The following is a 15,344-nucleotide window of genomic DNA, read 5'->3' on the forward strand; positions in this document are numbered from 1 at the left end:
CTCATGCGCAGAAAAACGTAATCGGTTATTAACGGTCGTCTCACGCTGTACTGCGCATGTGCATGCCGTCATATCAAAGGCACTCCTTCGATATAACGTTGTTTTCACTTTCACGGGGTTGTAGTAATACCATGTTCAACTGCTTAATAGATTGGCTCGAATCTAGGTTGTGCCTTTAGATAAATTAACGACTAAAGATTAATTATTCGCTTCTCTCATTCACTTCTCAAACCCGGTTTTGTATGCTGGGTCTGTTTTGCAAGCGTGGCGATGTTGCGCCTCTGGGTTTATAAACTCTTTGCTAGTACAAACCACGTCCCACCGTAGCATTACTATAGCGACGAGAGTGTTTGGTGGATGTTCTGTAGTTGAAACAACAGGTACGTGCCGTTTTCAACCTTGAAAAGCACCGACACCATGCAACGAATAAAAACGTGTGTTTATGAGCTACTAAATCGAACCGGAAAAAAAACTGTTTACAGACTAATAAATCCAGAAAGTCGCACGGTTGTCATGTAGTTTGATAACAATCTATAGTAGCGAGCTGTTCCTCTTTGCTAGCTGCTCCTCTTTGTTGTGCTAGCTTCCACTCTCTCTTGCTAACCCGTCCCTAGCTAGTTTGCTTACTTTCCAGTGTCAACCACTGTAGCTGCACATGCACAACGTTGGCTTGCTAGCTTTGTGTCATTTGGTTCTTCTCATTATCATATGGACAACATTGCATCTTTGAAATGCAAGCATTTACATATCTGATGTGATATGAATTGTGATATTGTTTGCTATCTTCTTCACCCCTGTTTTTAATGGAGAAGTGATGGAAGTGGCACACTCTGCATCAGAGATATTCACAGACAGTCAAAGGAAGAAGACCCCTCTACCCCTGTGCCAACTGGTGGAGGACAGAAAAAGAAGTCCCTCTAATGTCCCTCATCACCTACTAGAGACCCGTAGGACCCTTACACTTTAACAATTTGATACATCTCAGTCATATATTTAACAGGCTATATTCAGTCAAGAAGAATATGTTTATTGTAGTAGAGTGCTTGGGCTAGCATGCTCATGATGCTATCTGAGTTACCGTAGCCTACATTATACAGTATGTGGCTCCTCAGGCATTTTGGTTTCTTATATTTCCATTATAGTCCTTTAGCAGATGTTCTTATCCGGAGCGACTTACAGTAGTGAGTGCATACATTTTCATACTTTTTTTTTGTACTGGTCCCCCATGGGAATCAAACCCACAACCCTGGCATTGCAAGCGCCATGCTCTACCAATTGAGCCACATGGGACTAAGCAGATGGTGAATACATATATCTCATTTATATTATACTTATACCTTCCAGAAACGTATACCAAACTCAAGAGCAACAGCGCAATCCAAGCAGAACCCTCAGCACTTCGCTTCAGTGGGTTTAAACTGGGGAAGGATTATCAGAGGAGCTTGGTGAGCTTCAGCAATGAGCTTCAGCAATGTGTTGACTGTTCCAACAGAACAAAAGACAAAGCACTGACTTTTTAGATAAAATTGTGCAGTTATATGCACTTCATCTACCAGTACATTCTTATACAAGGCATCATCTAATTCATCTTTGTTTTAATCTTCCTCAGAAGCTTATCAACATATCATCTGAAGTGATCAACATTCACATTATCCCCACCCAAACAAAGCATTTCAAAACAAAATATTTAAAAAAGGTATTTGTTTATTACTGTTTAATGTCATGTTATGCATTCCATCTATAATCTTTGATTCGTATGAGTGTTAGCGTTGATGCTTAATTCCTCCATTTTGATATTCTGTGCAGCATCGTCTTGTCCCCGGACTGTCCTACACAGTGAAAGTACACTTCTGTCCTGACGAATGGCGCTACTTCTACGACTGTATTCGGGTTCATTGCAAGGTTGGAATCCAGTGCTATGTTAGTTTCTAATCAAGTTCGCTTTCTGTCATGCCTGACAGTGATCTCCTCAACTTCTACTTCTAATCTATTCAACTGTCAATCAAAATAGGGATTTGCTGTGTTTATGCATCACATGTTGTTTGTTGTCAACGTTTCTCTCCATAGTTGCTACAAGGTAAGCCTGGTCCCAGATCTGTTTGTGCTGTCTTGCCAACTAAGGTCATTGTCACTCCATTGCAAACTGATCTGGGACCAGGGTACTGCTAGAAGGTTTCGTCTTGCTTAGAACTCCACGAAATGAATGCATCAGGGAGCGTTGTTATTTTCTCTCAATCTCTCTCCAGGGGGAAGAGCATTTACAGGTTCCAGTCCATGCCTACCCCATCATCGATGACTTGCACATCCCAACACACATCACCATACCAGTTGTCCCACTGGGCCAAAGGTGAGGTGAAGTGGACATTTGTGTCTCTGTGCATATTTGTCTTTTGAATAGTCTTTAAACCCATCAATTAAACTTTACAAGAGGATTGTACATGAGTTGCATGGCCACTCACATCCCTTACAGAAAAAACACATCATTTGTGAAATCATGTGTTTTTAGAACACTTCACATATGATCACGTTTCCACATGTGTAGTTTCATGTTCTCACATGTTGCTTTAAATGTTGTCACATTTTATCACATTAACTTCACATAAGATCACATATGATCACATGAAAACATGTGTTTTTGGAACACTTCATATGTGTTCACATGTGAAATTCATGTGTTTTTTCCGTAAGGGATAGGCAACAGCTACAGCCTAGTCTGCTAAGTGTTTGCTAAGTGCACCAGTTTCTGAATTAGCCTGCCAGATAAACATGATGAGTGGCAACAAAGGCTTGTTTGTGGAATAAACTCAGTGTGTTATTATGGTCACGTAATGGATCATAAATGTTTGTTTTTAATAATCTCTGTTGACACTAATGATGCAGTGAGAAGTCAATATATTAGAGTCCATTTGCACAGGTAGATAGCTAATCGTAGTTCTCTAACTAAGCCTTATGCCGGGATATATGCTAGGGTCAGTAGTATTTGTCTTGCATATTCAACAATCTTCAGTTAAAACAATACGCTTGGAAAGAGAATACTTCACAAATATCAGAATATAAACATTTGTAGAGCCCTAGAGATATAATAATTGTTTACATTTGACAGATTGTGACGCAATCCACTTTCCATGTTTTTTTTTCATAGGGTATTTTTATCTCTTGATGAAAATGATTGTCTTTTGAACTGAGTGGCTGACTGAATTTGATTTAGCTTTACATTGTAGGTCTCAATGAACATGTAGGCTGTTGCCCTTTCTCTCTGGGGCTGTGCGATATCTATGCTTGTTATCTTTGACCTTTGACTCGTCTTTGACCTTCCAGTGTCAGCCATGTGATCCCTCTGAGCTGCAGCTGTCCCATTGACTTTGAGTTCCAGGTGTACATCATCCAGCCACACAAGGCCTTCTCTGTCCAGCCCCTGTCAGGTAACTCCAATCAACAGACTTGGTAGCACTTTTACATTAGGCCACTGAATAAAGTGGTAATAACACCATTATGTTAGAGTCCTGATGACAGATGATAGAACAAGATAGCAACAACATCTTAACAGCTCAGTCAGACAGACAGTGAGGATAACACCTGTATTATTCTATCTACAGTTGGTATATATTCTGTGATTAATGTATTAAGCCCACGAGTCTCATTGCCAGATGTGTATCAATTTATTTGTAAGTATTTGACGGTAGGATCACTTCTGGTTCACAATAAGGTTCCGGCTATGTTTTTGTGTTAGTTCCTTGAGGTGATTAGTTTAAACTTTGAACCACATAATCATTTTTTTGTTTGTTGCTGACACCCAGACTAATAGCCTCTATGAACTCATGTAATATTATTAGCTCATTACCTAGCCCTGACCTGTGATTCCTCAACACCACCATCATGTCTTGTGTCTGAATTACTGTGGAAAGATGCTCATGGTCTGAAACAGCCACATTGACATAAAGCAGTCAGGGACTCAGTGCATCTAGCACAGGGGGAACTGTGCTGTTTTGTCTCTGGCATTGATGGTGATGCTTTCCAGACAATGAATGATGCTGGATTTCCGGGGTTACGCAAATAGTCTAGTACTCAGACTGGGTAGAGAGATCTGAAAGACTATCTCTATGTTTTCCGTGTTTTGAGGGGTTCGAAGTGTTGAGTTTAGGTAGGCCTACGTATTGTTTTCTTTTCAAAAATGCATTATTGGTCAAAATTCTGAGTTTGTCAAGACCGGTATAATCCTTTGTTTGTGTTTGATTCTAGGAGTGATTCCAGCCAATGGGAAGGTGGAGGTGACCGTCACATTCAGGCCATTCCAGTATGACACGTCCCAGGTCACTCTACAGGTGGTCATCTCCCAGTTCAACTCCAAACCCTACGTCTGCACACTCAGCGGGTCGTCCTCGCCCCACCTGGCACTCACGTATCCCAGAACCATTTTGAAATGTTAACGGTTAGTTCATCAAACACTATATTGAATTATGCAATTTTTACCAGGTCATAGTTACAATTATATACATATTTGATATATGGTCAGCAAAGTTCCTGTTTTCTTGGTTTGTGTCACGTTATTAGTTGTTATTTTGTGTAATTGCGAGTTCCATCAATTGATGCACTAAGCCAAATATATTTCTTTACTGCTAAGAATGGAAAATATGTGATTGTTAAGTGGTTACAATATCCTTCTGTAAACAATGCTTACGCACATTTCATAGAGCGGGTGCTATTGTGAGAGAGACCAAGTGCAGCACATGTACTGTATTGAAACTCTGTCTGCAAACTTTGAAAATAGAAATTGTACAAACATTTAGAGAGATGAAAATGAACTCTTGCAGCGAAGAACCATACAAGTGCATACTGTTCCATTTTCATATAATCAAATGTTTCTCTCTTTCTAAGTGTGTATATAACACATTAGGAATTGTACAGTTGATAGATACTTGAATAATCCCCCCCCCCCCAAAAAAAAAAGTATAATGATGTATCATGTTTATCTACATTTTCTTGAAAATGCACATATATGGTTCTTCTGCACGATTCTAGTTATGATGATATCCTTTTGTTTAATTGATTTCTGTTCATGGCTAACTTCTTTGTTTAGTCCTGGGCTACAGACTCAAAACCACGCACAGTCACTTATAATGATAAACAGGTTCTTCTTGTTTCTAGTCTGTATATAAAATATAATTTTCATTCAGTTCCCATGAGAAAATGGGTGTACTCCATCACTGACAGTGGACGAGTTTTACTCCCCTGTGTTATGACTAAGAGGAGTTAATGATTTATTAAGCAAGGGAACTGCAGTTATATCAAAATGCATCGGTATCCAATCCATTCAATGTGTGCGCTTCGGATCAAATATTCCCATGTTTACTTCTCCCTGGACCCGCAATAAAAGATATGAAGATAAGATATGAATGAGTTAATTGAAGAATTGGCGGATTGAGTTGCACCCTCTTTTGCCCTCGGAACAGCCTCAATTCATCAGGACATGAACTACAAGGTGTCAAAAGCGTTCCACAGGGATGCTGGCCCACGTTGAGTCTAATACTTCCACAGTTGTGTCAATTTGATTTGAAGTTGGCTGGATGTCCTTTGGGTGGTGGACTATTCTTGATACACACGGGAAACTGTTGAGCTTGAAAAATCCAGTAACATTTTAGTTCTTGACACCCTCAAACCCGTGCGCCTGGCACCTACTACCATACAAAGGCACTTACATCTTTTGTCTTGCCCATTCATCCTCCGAATGGCACACATGTACAATTCATGTCTACATTGTCTCAAGGCTTCAAAATCCTTCTTTAACCTGTCTCCTCCCCTTCATCTACACTGATACCATGGGAAGATTATTGTTTATTTTGTTTAGTAAATATTGATAGGATATATCTACTCTTACAATGCCAACAGCCCCAATGACAGTATCAAAGTCAAATTGTTAGCTAAGTACACAATTAAGTTATTAATGGCAGATAAAGCCTGGTAAGTTATTAGTCAACTATAGCTATGTTGAGCTCTGGAGGTCTTCCAGCAGGCAGTCCCCAAGATATAGTACTTAGCGCTCTCTCTCGCTCTCCATTAGCATTAGGTTTTGGCCCTAGGCCTAGAGTGATGAAAACAAACTATTATTGACATTTTTCTGCAGTGAGCTAAATCAGGGTCACACAGAGTGTTTCTTGGTATTCTTAAACAAATTTACTGTGAAACAAAAGTTTACACCTCACACACATGGTTATGGGCTTAAAAAAAGAAGACGCCTGTACCATGTCAGATATAGCGTTAAAATGTATTACATTTTTAGTGTGCGTCCCAATATTACTGAAATATCACAAAACCGTTTGACATAGAAACATCGGATTTTCAGCATTTAAAAAAAAAAGTTGATTAATTATGAAATGACAAAAAAATATATGAGTAACATTCCACAGGTGAAGCCACTAGAGGGTAATTTGGTCATTTGATTGCAGGAAATGTGTTACATACATTTATTGGTGTTGTTTCTGATCCAGTCAACAGAAGAAAGACATGGGACATGCAAAATACGTTTTGTTTGTTGACAGTCGTGGGCCTCCACCTGTCTCCTTGATACAGCCTCTTACCAAAACCAAGCAGAGGTCAATGCGGACACCTGAAAAGTCAAAGGTACTGCAACCATTTAACTCCTGCTGTACCAAGGGTGCTTTTCCAGAAAGCCTTCTAGCTGACATCACACCGTATTTATCTTGAAACCCCAGCTGCACAGAGATAAGAGTCATCCTAGAAATAAAGGACAATGTTAGCTACGGGGCTTTCGAGAACCTCACTCCAGTTCATTGAGCAGACTATACAATGATGTAGATAATGAGGTAATCATATGAATATGAACATATCTGGTGTGTGATTGGTATTGTATGATTTCAATAGACTGTAAGGGAGAGAAGAGAGAGTGATGTGAAGCTGAGCCTGAAGACAGCAGTTGATGTGTCCGCCCCTGCTGGAGTGGTCAAGATACTGATACAACAGACTGATAAACTGAGCTCTAAAGACCTGAGGGAAGGTACCTGGACAAGTTTTACACCCGTAATCAACTTTCACACCAGTAATCAACATACATTAGATTTTCTCTAAGAGATGAAGGAGTGTCATTCACTATTCACTTAATGTAAAGAGGGGAGAAACCGGGTTTGTCGGGTGACTTGTTTGCTAGTATGACTGAAAGCTAACTCAGATGATTCAAAGTCTGGAATGATTAATTCATTGCCATTTGGGTCTGCTGCAGACTGTATTTGCTGTTACTAAGTTACAGATATACAGTTGAAGTCGGAAGTTTACATACACTTAGGTTGGAGTCATTAAAACCCGTTTTTCAACCATACCACAAATTTCTTGTTAACAAACTAGTTTTGGCAAGTCGGTTAGGATATTTACTTTGTGCATGACACAAGTAATTTTTCCAACAATTGTTTACAGACAGATTATTTCACTTATAAATCACTGTATCACAATTTCAGTGGCTCAGAAGTTTACATACACTAAGCTGACTGTGCCTTTAAACAGCTTGGAAAATTTCAGAAAAGGATGTCATGACTTTAGAAGCTTCTGATAGGCTAATTGACATAATTTGAGTCAATTAGAGGTGTACCTGTGGATGTATTTCAAGGCCTACCTTCAAACTCAGTGCCTCTTTGCTTGACATCATGGGAAAATCAAAAGAAATCAGCCAAGACCTCAGAAAAAAAATGGTAGACCGCCACAAGTCTGGTCCATCCTTGGGAGCAATTTCCAAATGCCTGAAGGTACCACGTTCATCTGTACAAACAATGGTACGCAAGTATAAACATCATGGGACCACTCAGCCGTTATACCGCTCAGGAAGGAGACGTGTTCTGTCTCCTAGAGATGAACGTACTTTGGTGCGAAAAGTGCAAATCAATCCCAGAACAACAGCAAAGGACCTTGTGAAAATGCTGGAGGAAACAGGTACAAAAGTATCTATATCCACAGTAAAACGAGTCCTATAGTCTTTTCAACTTCCGGCGCCGAAAAGAGATGGCCGCCTCGCTTCGCGTTCCTTGGAAAATATGCAGTATTTTGTTTTTTTATGTGTTATTTCTTACATCGGTACCCCAGGTAATCTTAGGTTTCATTACATACAGTCGGGAGGAACTACTGAATATACGATTAACGTCAACTCATCATCGTTCCTACCAGGAATATGACTTTCCCGAAACGGATCCAGTGTTTTCGGCTTGAGTCATTTCCAAGATGTCAAGATTTGAAAGGATGGTATATACTTGCGAACAATACGCGGCGGTTGGCCAAATTCTGCTGAAGTGATCAACACACGGTTAAATACGCCCAACTACTCCGAAAACAAATACCTAACATATTTCGAATTTATCTAAGATAGTCATGACTATAAACATTACGATGTAAAGTTAATTGAGATACATTTAAGCTAAACTGTTGTTGCATCAGCCTAAAAGAGCTACAAACGGTAAAGCTCACATTATAAACACTCTACCCACTAGGCTAATACATAATATCTTACCGCCTTGGATCGGTTAGCTGAGAAATCTAGACCTCACTTTTGCTAGTATTTTATACAAAATATAGAAGTTAGGCAGCTGAAAATACGTTACCCCATACTTCATCCCTCCGGTGTAATCTCCATGCATTCGATACGTAATCTCGTAACTGAAACGGGTTTCGCAAAAGGACTTGGGTTGTCCACCACAGCGACATTCCACACTTGAACTATTAGCCATTTTTTTTGCAAGATAGTCTTGAAAGCGTAGCAGATTAATATATTTGAAAATGTATCGGAATTTGCATTCGTTATTATATCGTCCTTCTCGACGTGTGCAAGTAAAGGCAGGAGCGGGAAAATAATAAAGGGCTAGCACAAACGATTAAAAATATTTCAGTTTTCTCTTTGATTCCTAAATGAATTGTGCGTGGGTAGTGGTCGTCCTTCTGAATTGGTTGTTTACCAGTTCGTTCTCGTTGCGCTGCAGAAGCTTGGTTGTCATGTTCAGGAGGTTCGCCTTGCCCAGTGAGTGAAACACGCTCGTTGCTGAGATTCGGTTTTCAAATAAATTAAAACCAAGCTTGCTTTGGCAGGGTTTTTGTTATGTAGTTTCGTTATTTATTTGCTCAGCTAGATGGGATGAGGAGGCAATTCGCACTCTCTAGCAGTTGTGTTTAGGAAATGGTCCCTCGACGTCACGAAATTCCAGCAGCGTTTCTTCTTCTCCTCTCCGGCTGTAGAACTGAGGAAGGTTGAAACGGAGAAACCTTGAGCGCGCGTGCATCCTACAGTGAATATGGGGAGTAGATATAGATTTACAGAATGGAGATTTTGCAAGAAAGTAGGACCTGCCAGTACTAGCTAGCATAAACGCTCAGCAATTTAAAAAATGACTATAACAAATGAGTTTGAGGGAGGGAAGAGCTGGTTACTGCCCTCTACTTAGCGATAGATGTTGCACTCTGCTGAATACACAAACTCAGTATTGTGGATTAAATAAAGCTTTAGCTTTGTGTATTGTGGTGTGTGTTCAGCTCAGGGGGGTTTGTGGGATGGACCAGTTGGAAATTGCGGCAAGAACGCGGCACTAAGGTGGTAATGGATGGAGGCGGAATCAGTGGATAAGGTATCGGATACAATGGTTTACACATGGATTTCCAGGTGTATATTGTATGCCGTTCCGTTGCACTCTCGTCCCGGCTGAGCTTTCTCTCCGTCATGTGGTGTTTGTATATTGTCGAGACTCGGGTTTATAAACGCTGTGATATTGATCTGTTCCCACTTGACGCATACCTTGTTGGTGTTCAGGCGAGTCGAGTGCGCGGAGATGGGCGCCCTTGGGCCTAGAAAATTTTATTTGAGCGTGGTCCCTGCTCGCACTCCATAGCCTTTGTTTCATAACAATATTCATCACCAGATGATTTTAGGCAGGGACGTCACTTTGTGCTCAGAATTTGACTGGTCAGTTTCTATAAGAGTTATATTTCCGATGCTAAAAGGTAAACTCCTCTCTCCAGTCATACTCGCTCTGTATTAGGCTCTCATTGAGTTATTGCAATCTGGCTAGAATCACAGACGGTGGTTTCTACTTTAGTCAAAATCAGCCTGTTGTAGCTGGGTAGACGGAATGCACTCCCCCGTTTAATTGACCAGAGCACCTGAAGACGCTGGGCCTGACTTTATAACACTACTTATGTTTAAAAGGTGTCTCAGACTACAGATAGGCCTATGTTTTTTTCCATCACAACGGGTGTGTGGTGTTGTGTGTGAGCAAGTGAGACAGAGACAGAGAAAGAGCGATATTTGGTAGTAGGCTACTAGGTATACGATGGCATCTTAGCGGATACATAGTAGACAACTGATCATCATTTGCGCCAATATTGAACAGGATACGTACTTATGGTGAGCGTTTTTCGTAGAGAAAAGATTTACCATGGGCCCTGACTATAGTAGAATAGTAAGTTTTTAATATGTTATTTCCGCGAACTTCGAAAGTACGCCCCCCCAGGACATTCCGCCCAGTCCTCCCCACCCAAGAGGACTAACTGGTCTCAATACCGCCCTACTGAGGTTCGGGAAATAGTTCATTGTAAGTACAGACATGGTAAGTCGCATGAGTAATAAACCTATCCATTATAAGGCAATTCGCCTAGTGTTGTTTGATATGGTTTCGGTGATCGTAGCTACAACGTCTTGATTAGTCGTCGGATAGAGGGTGTTATTGATAAATTGTTAGTGTCTAGCGCCTTACGTATATTATCCAGCTTAGTGGATACTCTTTTGAGCTTGGATGAGTGGGCTTAGAAATGCTGAAAAAGCGCTGTTAGGGTTAGGGCCCGTTTTGGGATGGTTTTATTTCTTTTGTTACCAGCAACGCGTTAGATATTGATGCTCTGAAAAACAGGTTGTAGCATGGCTCGGTCGCATTCCAATAGCTGGAGACAGAATTTCTCTTCTATCAGGCGTTTGAAGTGCGTGTGCATGTGGCTGTGTTTCGTTCTCTGAATTTAATATATTAGTTTTAGTTATAATTAGATTACTTTGACAGGGGTCTAGTCTTAGAGGTTTATTAGTTTGCTTCAACTTACTTGATGGTCATAATTGTAACGTGATTAATATTGAGCGCTTCAATATTGAAATGTTATTTTAATTATTCCGTATTCAGAGTCTGTCAGCACGGGGCTGTTTAGGTAATGGTGGGTGATGTTTGGAACAAGTGAAAGTAAATAAGTTGGCGGTGTTCCCTAGATATGCTTTCGCACTCCGGCTGGCTTTCAGTTGTAGTGTTGATTTCAGTGTACTATTGTTTTACCAGAGCTGATCATTTTAACGATCTCTACCGCTAGCGCCACACTGTTCACCAGTGATCGTCCAACCACTTGTGCTTTGTGCTGTTATTTCATCTCTGAGATGAGGGGTGTGTCCCAAGTGGACACCGTACATAATATGTATACATTATTGTAATAGAAGACACAATATTAGCAGACACATACTGGAATGAAGCACTTTTGCATTCTCTTACCACTACATATAATCACATACATAAATCATCTCTAGTCTCCAATAAATAGGCCAGAACGTGTTCAATTTGGCTCTTTAAACTAATGCAAAAAAACCGAAGTAGTTGGGAGAGAAGGTAATAAGTGAAATATGTCATTTGTCAGCCCCACAGTCTTACGATTTCAGCTTTCATCTACTAAGAGAGAAATGAGAAAAATGAAACAGCTGTGGTTGGGTATCTTTGTTAACATGAGTCTTCAATATTCCAGGTAAGAAGTTTTAGGATTGGTAGTTATCTCACATATGAGGAATTTATAAGAACTACTTTCTCTATAGCCATTTTGTATTTCATGTACTTCAATTTTTGGACGTGATTGGATTGTTCTTTTATTACGGCCACCTCGGAAGTTTAGTTTGAGACAGCACTAATCTCGGGAAGTTTGATGGGCTGCAAGTATAAGATACACGGTCGGAGCGAGAGTGGCTTGAATGCACAGAGAAGGCTGAGTGGCGCGAACGGGGAGAGGGTGTGGTTTGAAAGGAGGGCACTTACAAGAGCACTGCTGCTGCTACCCAACCAGAGCATACAGTCAGTAATGCTCTAGGAACACAATTCATGGAGGGAGTTAATACTTAGAATCCATCAATGCTGAAAGCAGAGGCGACACAGAAGGCCTGTGGACAGAAATTGCTTTCAATGGTCCAAAATCGTTGAAACTAATCAATTTCGAAAACAAAACGTTTATTTCTTTCAGATGAAATACGGAAGCTTTCCGTATTTTCAATCACAGAAAACGCGCCTCATCGGCAACTCTCACAGTGTCAAAACAATATCGCTGTTAATTTTTACAATCTTAGATGTGTATGTAATACACATTCATGTAAACCATCTCTGGATAAATCTGATTTACGTCTTCTGTTATTGGAAAAAGAAGATGGTACTTTCAATTCAGTGTCGCACAACGAGAACCAAACTGCTGCATATGTAGGCGTGGATCCTGCTGTGCACACAGAACGCCAAGAGCAAGTGACACAATTCTCGCCTAGTCTCTAAATAATCGATTTAGCAGGCGAAGGTGGTTACGTACAATAACGCACGCGTTCTAAAATCTATATTGAATGTAATTGATTATTAAAAAGAAGGCATTGAGTGTGTCTATCGCGCTCTGGGATACACAATTAGTCATGAAGGCACAGTCCAGCTTTTTTTTCACAATCCGCCTCAGCATCAATTAGTTATAAGAACCGTCTTGGACCCGAAGTGGGCTGGTAGATTCACGAATGACAATTCCAAACAAGGAGATCACTTGGAGCATGGTGGCCCCGATCCTCCTATGCGGAACGCAGGGACAAGACTAGATAAAACTCCAGTAATTCAGTCATCACGCAATACCTTGTATAAGTAATTAAATCAGATGATTTATGTTAAGATTGAAGTTGGGTTGTATTATATAAGATTAACTTTAAATGCTAGTTAGCAAACTATAACTCTTCCTTAACCACATGGGTCCTTGCTGGGGCAGGGCCTCTGGCCGTGAGGGGTAAAGTGAGGCTTACCCAAGCTAGGTCACGTGGAGTTTGAGAGTACAATGCAGGCCTTCAGTACTGAGTCGGACGTCCACTAAAAAAATGCCGCGGATTACGATTTGTTATGATACACACCTTGAACTCCGGCCTCCTAATCTTAATCGTTGCCCAGACACTTCGATTAATCGGTGCGAATCCATCTAGATCTCTGGACAGCCGGTTTAGAAGACACTGGGTTCTCAATAAGAACTGTCTATGGTACCGTGGAGACACACTGTTTTCTTAGCACTCGTCCTCATACGACCCAACATCCCCCGTCTTTGATGAAGATGCACACGTTGTTTTATTGAATGGGTCCTGGGGGAACAAGATATCTTGGAGCCACTTGTTTTAGACTTGTCTCTCGGACCCGCTTCAGAAAAGAGACATAGTTTGGAGACCTGATCTCTAGGGAGGACCAGTGTGGTGAAGGGAGCGGGCACGGGCCTCTTCTTGTTTTCTGAGTTACGCTGTGCTTGGACGCCGTTGTGACGCAACGTTTACAGATAATTGTTGTTCTCTGGTTCTCCTATAGGACAACACCGTATATAGGAAGCTGGAACAGGGGGACCCCCACCCCCTTCTAGTTTCTCACCCGATAACATGCTATGGATTTATGAGAATGGAGGATTATGATCGGGACGAGCCCCAAAGATGGTCCCCCATACCCCTTTTTGGTCCCAACATTGTTATGTGTTCTGGGTATATAAAATCTAGGTTTACATTAACAAATTACGGTATGGCACCCAAACCGGAAGGGGAAAAGCTGGGGGTTTCCAAGATTGCGGCACCTACAAAGTTTTATGGGGGAGGGGTACAGGCTGATCCAACTTTATGTAATGTCCTTAAAACAAGTCAAAACTGAGGCTCAGTAGTGATTGTGGCGCTCCACAGTGCCTGTAGAACCTCCCTACAACGCTGGGCATGCTCCTGATGAGGTGGCGGAGGTGGTTCCTGAGGGATCTCCTCCCAGACCTGAACTAAAGCATCCGCCAACTCCTGGAGAGTCTGTGGTGCAACGTGGCATTGGTGGATGGAGCGAGACATGATGTCCCAGATGTGCTCAATTGGATTCAGGTCTGGGGAACGGGCGGGCCAGTCCATAGCATCAATGCCTTCCTCTTGCAGGAACTGCTGACACACTCCAGCCACATGAGGTCTAGCATTGTCTTGCATTAGGAGGAAACCCAGGGCCAACCGCACCAGCATAGTGGTCTCCAAGGGGTCTGAGGATCTCATCTCCGGTACCTAATGGCAGTCAGGCTACCTCTGGCGAGCACATGGAGGGCTGTGCGGCCCCCAAAGAAATGCCACCCCACACCATGACTGACCCACGCCAAACACAGGTCATTCTGGAGGATGTTTGCAGGCAGCCAGAACGTTCTCCACGGCGTCTCCAGACTCTGTCACGTCTGTCACATGTGCTCAGTGTGAACCTGCTTTCATCTGTGAAGAGCTCAGGGCGCCAGTGGCGAATTTGCCAATCTGTGTGTTTTTCTCTGGCAATTATGCCAAACGTCCTGCACGTGTTGGCTGTAAGCACAACCCCCACCTGTGGACGTCGGGCCTCATATACCACCCTCATGGAGTCTGTTTCTGACCGTTTGAGCAGACACATGCACATGTTGGCCTTGCTGGAGGTCATTTCTCGCACGCGGCCTCTGCGGCAAGTGCTTCCTCCCTGCCTCCTTACCTCTGCACACCAAAGCGACGGAAAGAGTACACCTGTGGCTGTGTCCTGTTCCATAGCTGGGATTGTTGCTTCTCTTACGGCTCTGGCGCGTGGGGCTCTCATCGTCTCCTGATGTATCTGGCGCGTGTGGCTCTCTGGTTAGCTTGCCTCCATCTCTGGACATCCTGACGCTGGAGCAGAGCGACAGCAGAGACGCGTTCTTGGCGGACTTACCCGCTCGCCATTGATCGCTCGCCCATCCCCTCTGGATGCACGCTGCCCACTACCCTCCGACGCCACTGTCTGTCGCGCGTCCCTGTCCCACAGACCTCCGTCTCGATGGGGTTACCAGGTCCCCCACTTTAGCACGCTCCGACCAAAGGGCAGCGCTTAGTCGAGTTCACCAAAAAGTGACCAAATACCTTCATCCAGGAAGCCTCGGAGGTGAGCGGAACCTCGTAGAATTTTGGTTTCTGTGGTTCACTTCCAACTAGCAGAACCACTCTTTATTGGGGGATGTCTGCTAATTGCCCTTTATAATATTTCTCCCCACTTGTTGTGTTCTTTCCATTCGCACACAGCATGTGCATAAAATTTATTCTGTACAAATAGTCACAGTGT

The 15,344-nt window shown here is 42.2% G+C and overlaps 1 protein-coding gene across 1 annotated transcript in view; it reads left to right on the forward strand.

Annotated features, from left to right (window-relative positions):
* Positions 1–84: 84 nt before the first annotated feature.
* The window catches only part of LOC111953222 (cilia- and flagella-associated protein 221-like), a 24,614-nt gene continuing 9,354 nt past the window's right edge, over positions 85–15,344 (forward strand). The window contains 10 exon segments of the mRNA XM_023972344.2: positions 85–380; positions 813–947; positions 1,345–1,445; positions 1,610–1,696; positions 1,807–1,902; positions 2,247–2,347; positions 3,319–3,422; positions 4,240–4,399; positions 6,486–6,618; positions 6,880–7,012. Coding sequence (XP_023828112.2) covers positions 815–947; positions 1,345–1,445; positions 1,610–1,696; positions 1,807–1,902; positions 2,247–2,347; positions 3,319–3,422; positions 4,240–4,399; positions 6,486–6,618; positions 6,880–7,012 — 1,048 coding nt within the window. The 5' untranslated portion in view covers positions 85–380; positions 813–814.

This window comes from Salvelinus sp. IW2-2015, linkage group LG27 (genome assembly GCF_002910315.2).
Source record: "Salvelinus sp. IW2-2015 linkage group LG27, ASM291031v2, whole genome shotgun sequence".
NCBI classification, from domain to species: domain Eukaryota; kingdom Metazoa; phylum Chordata; class Actinopteri; order Salmoniformes; family Salmonidae; genus Salvelinus; species Salvelinus sp. IW2-2015.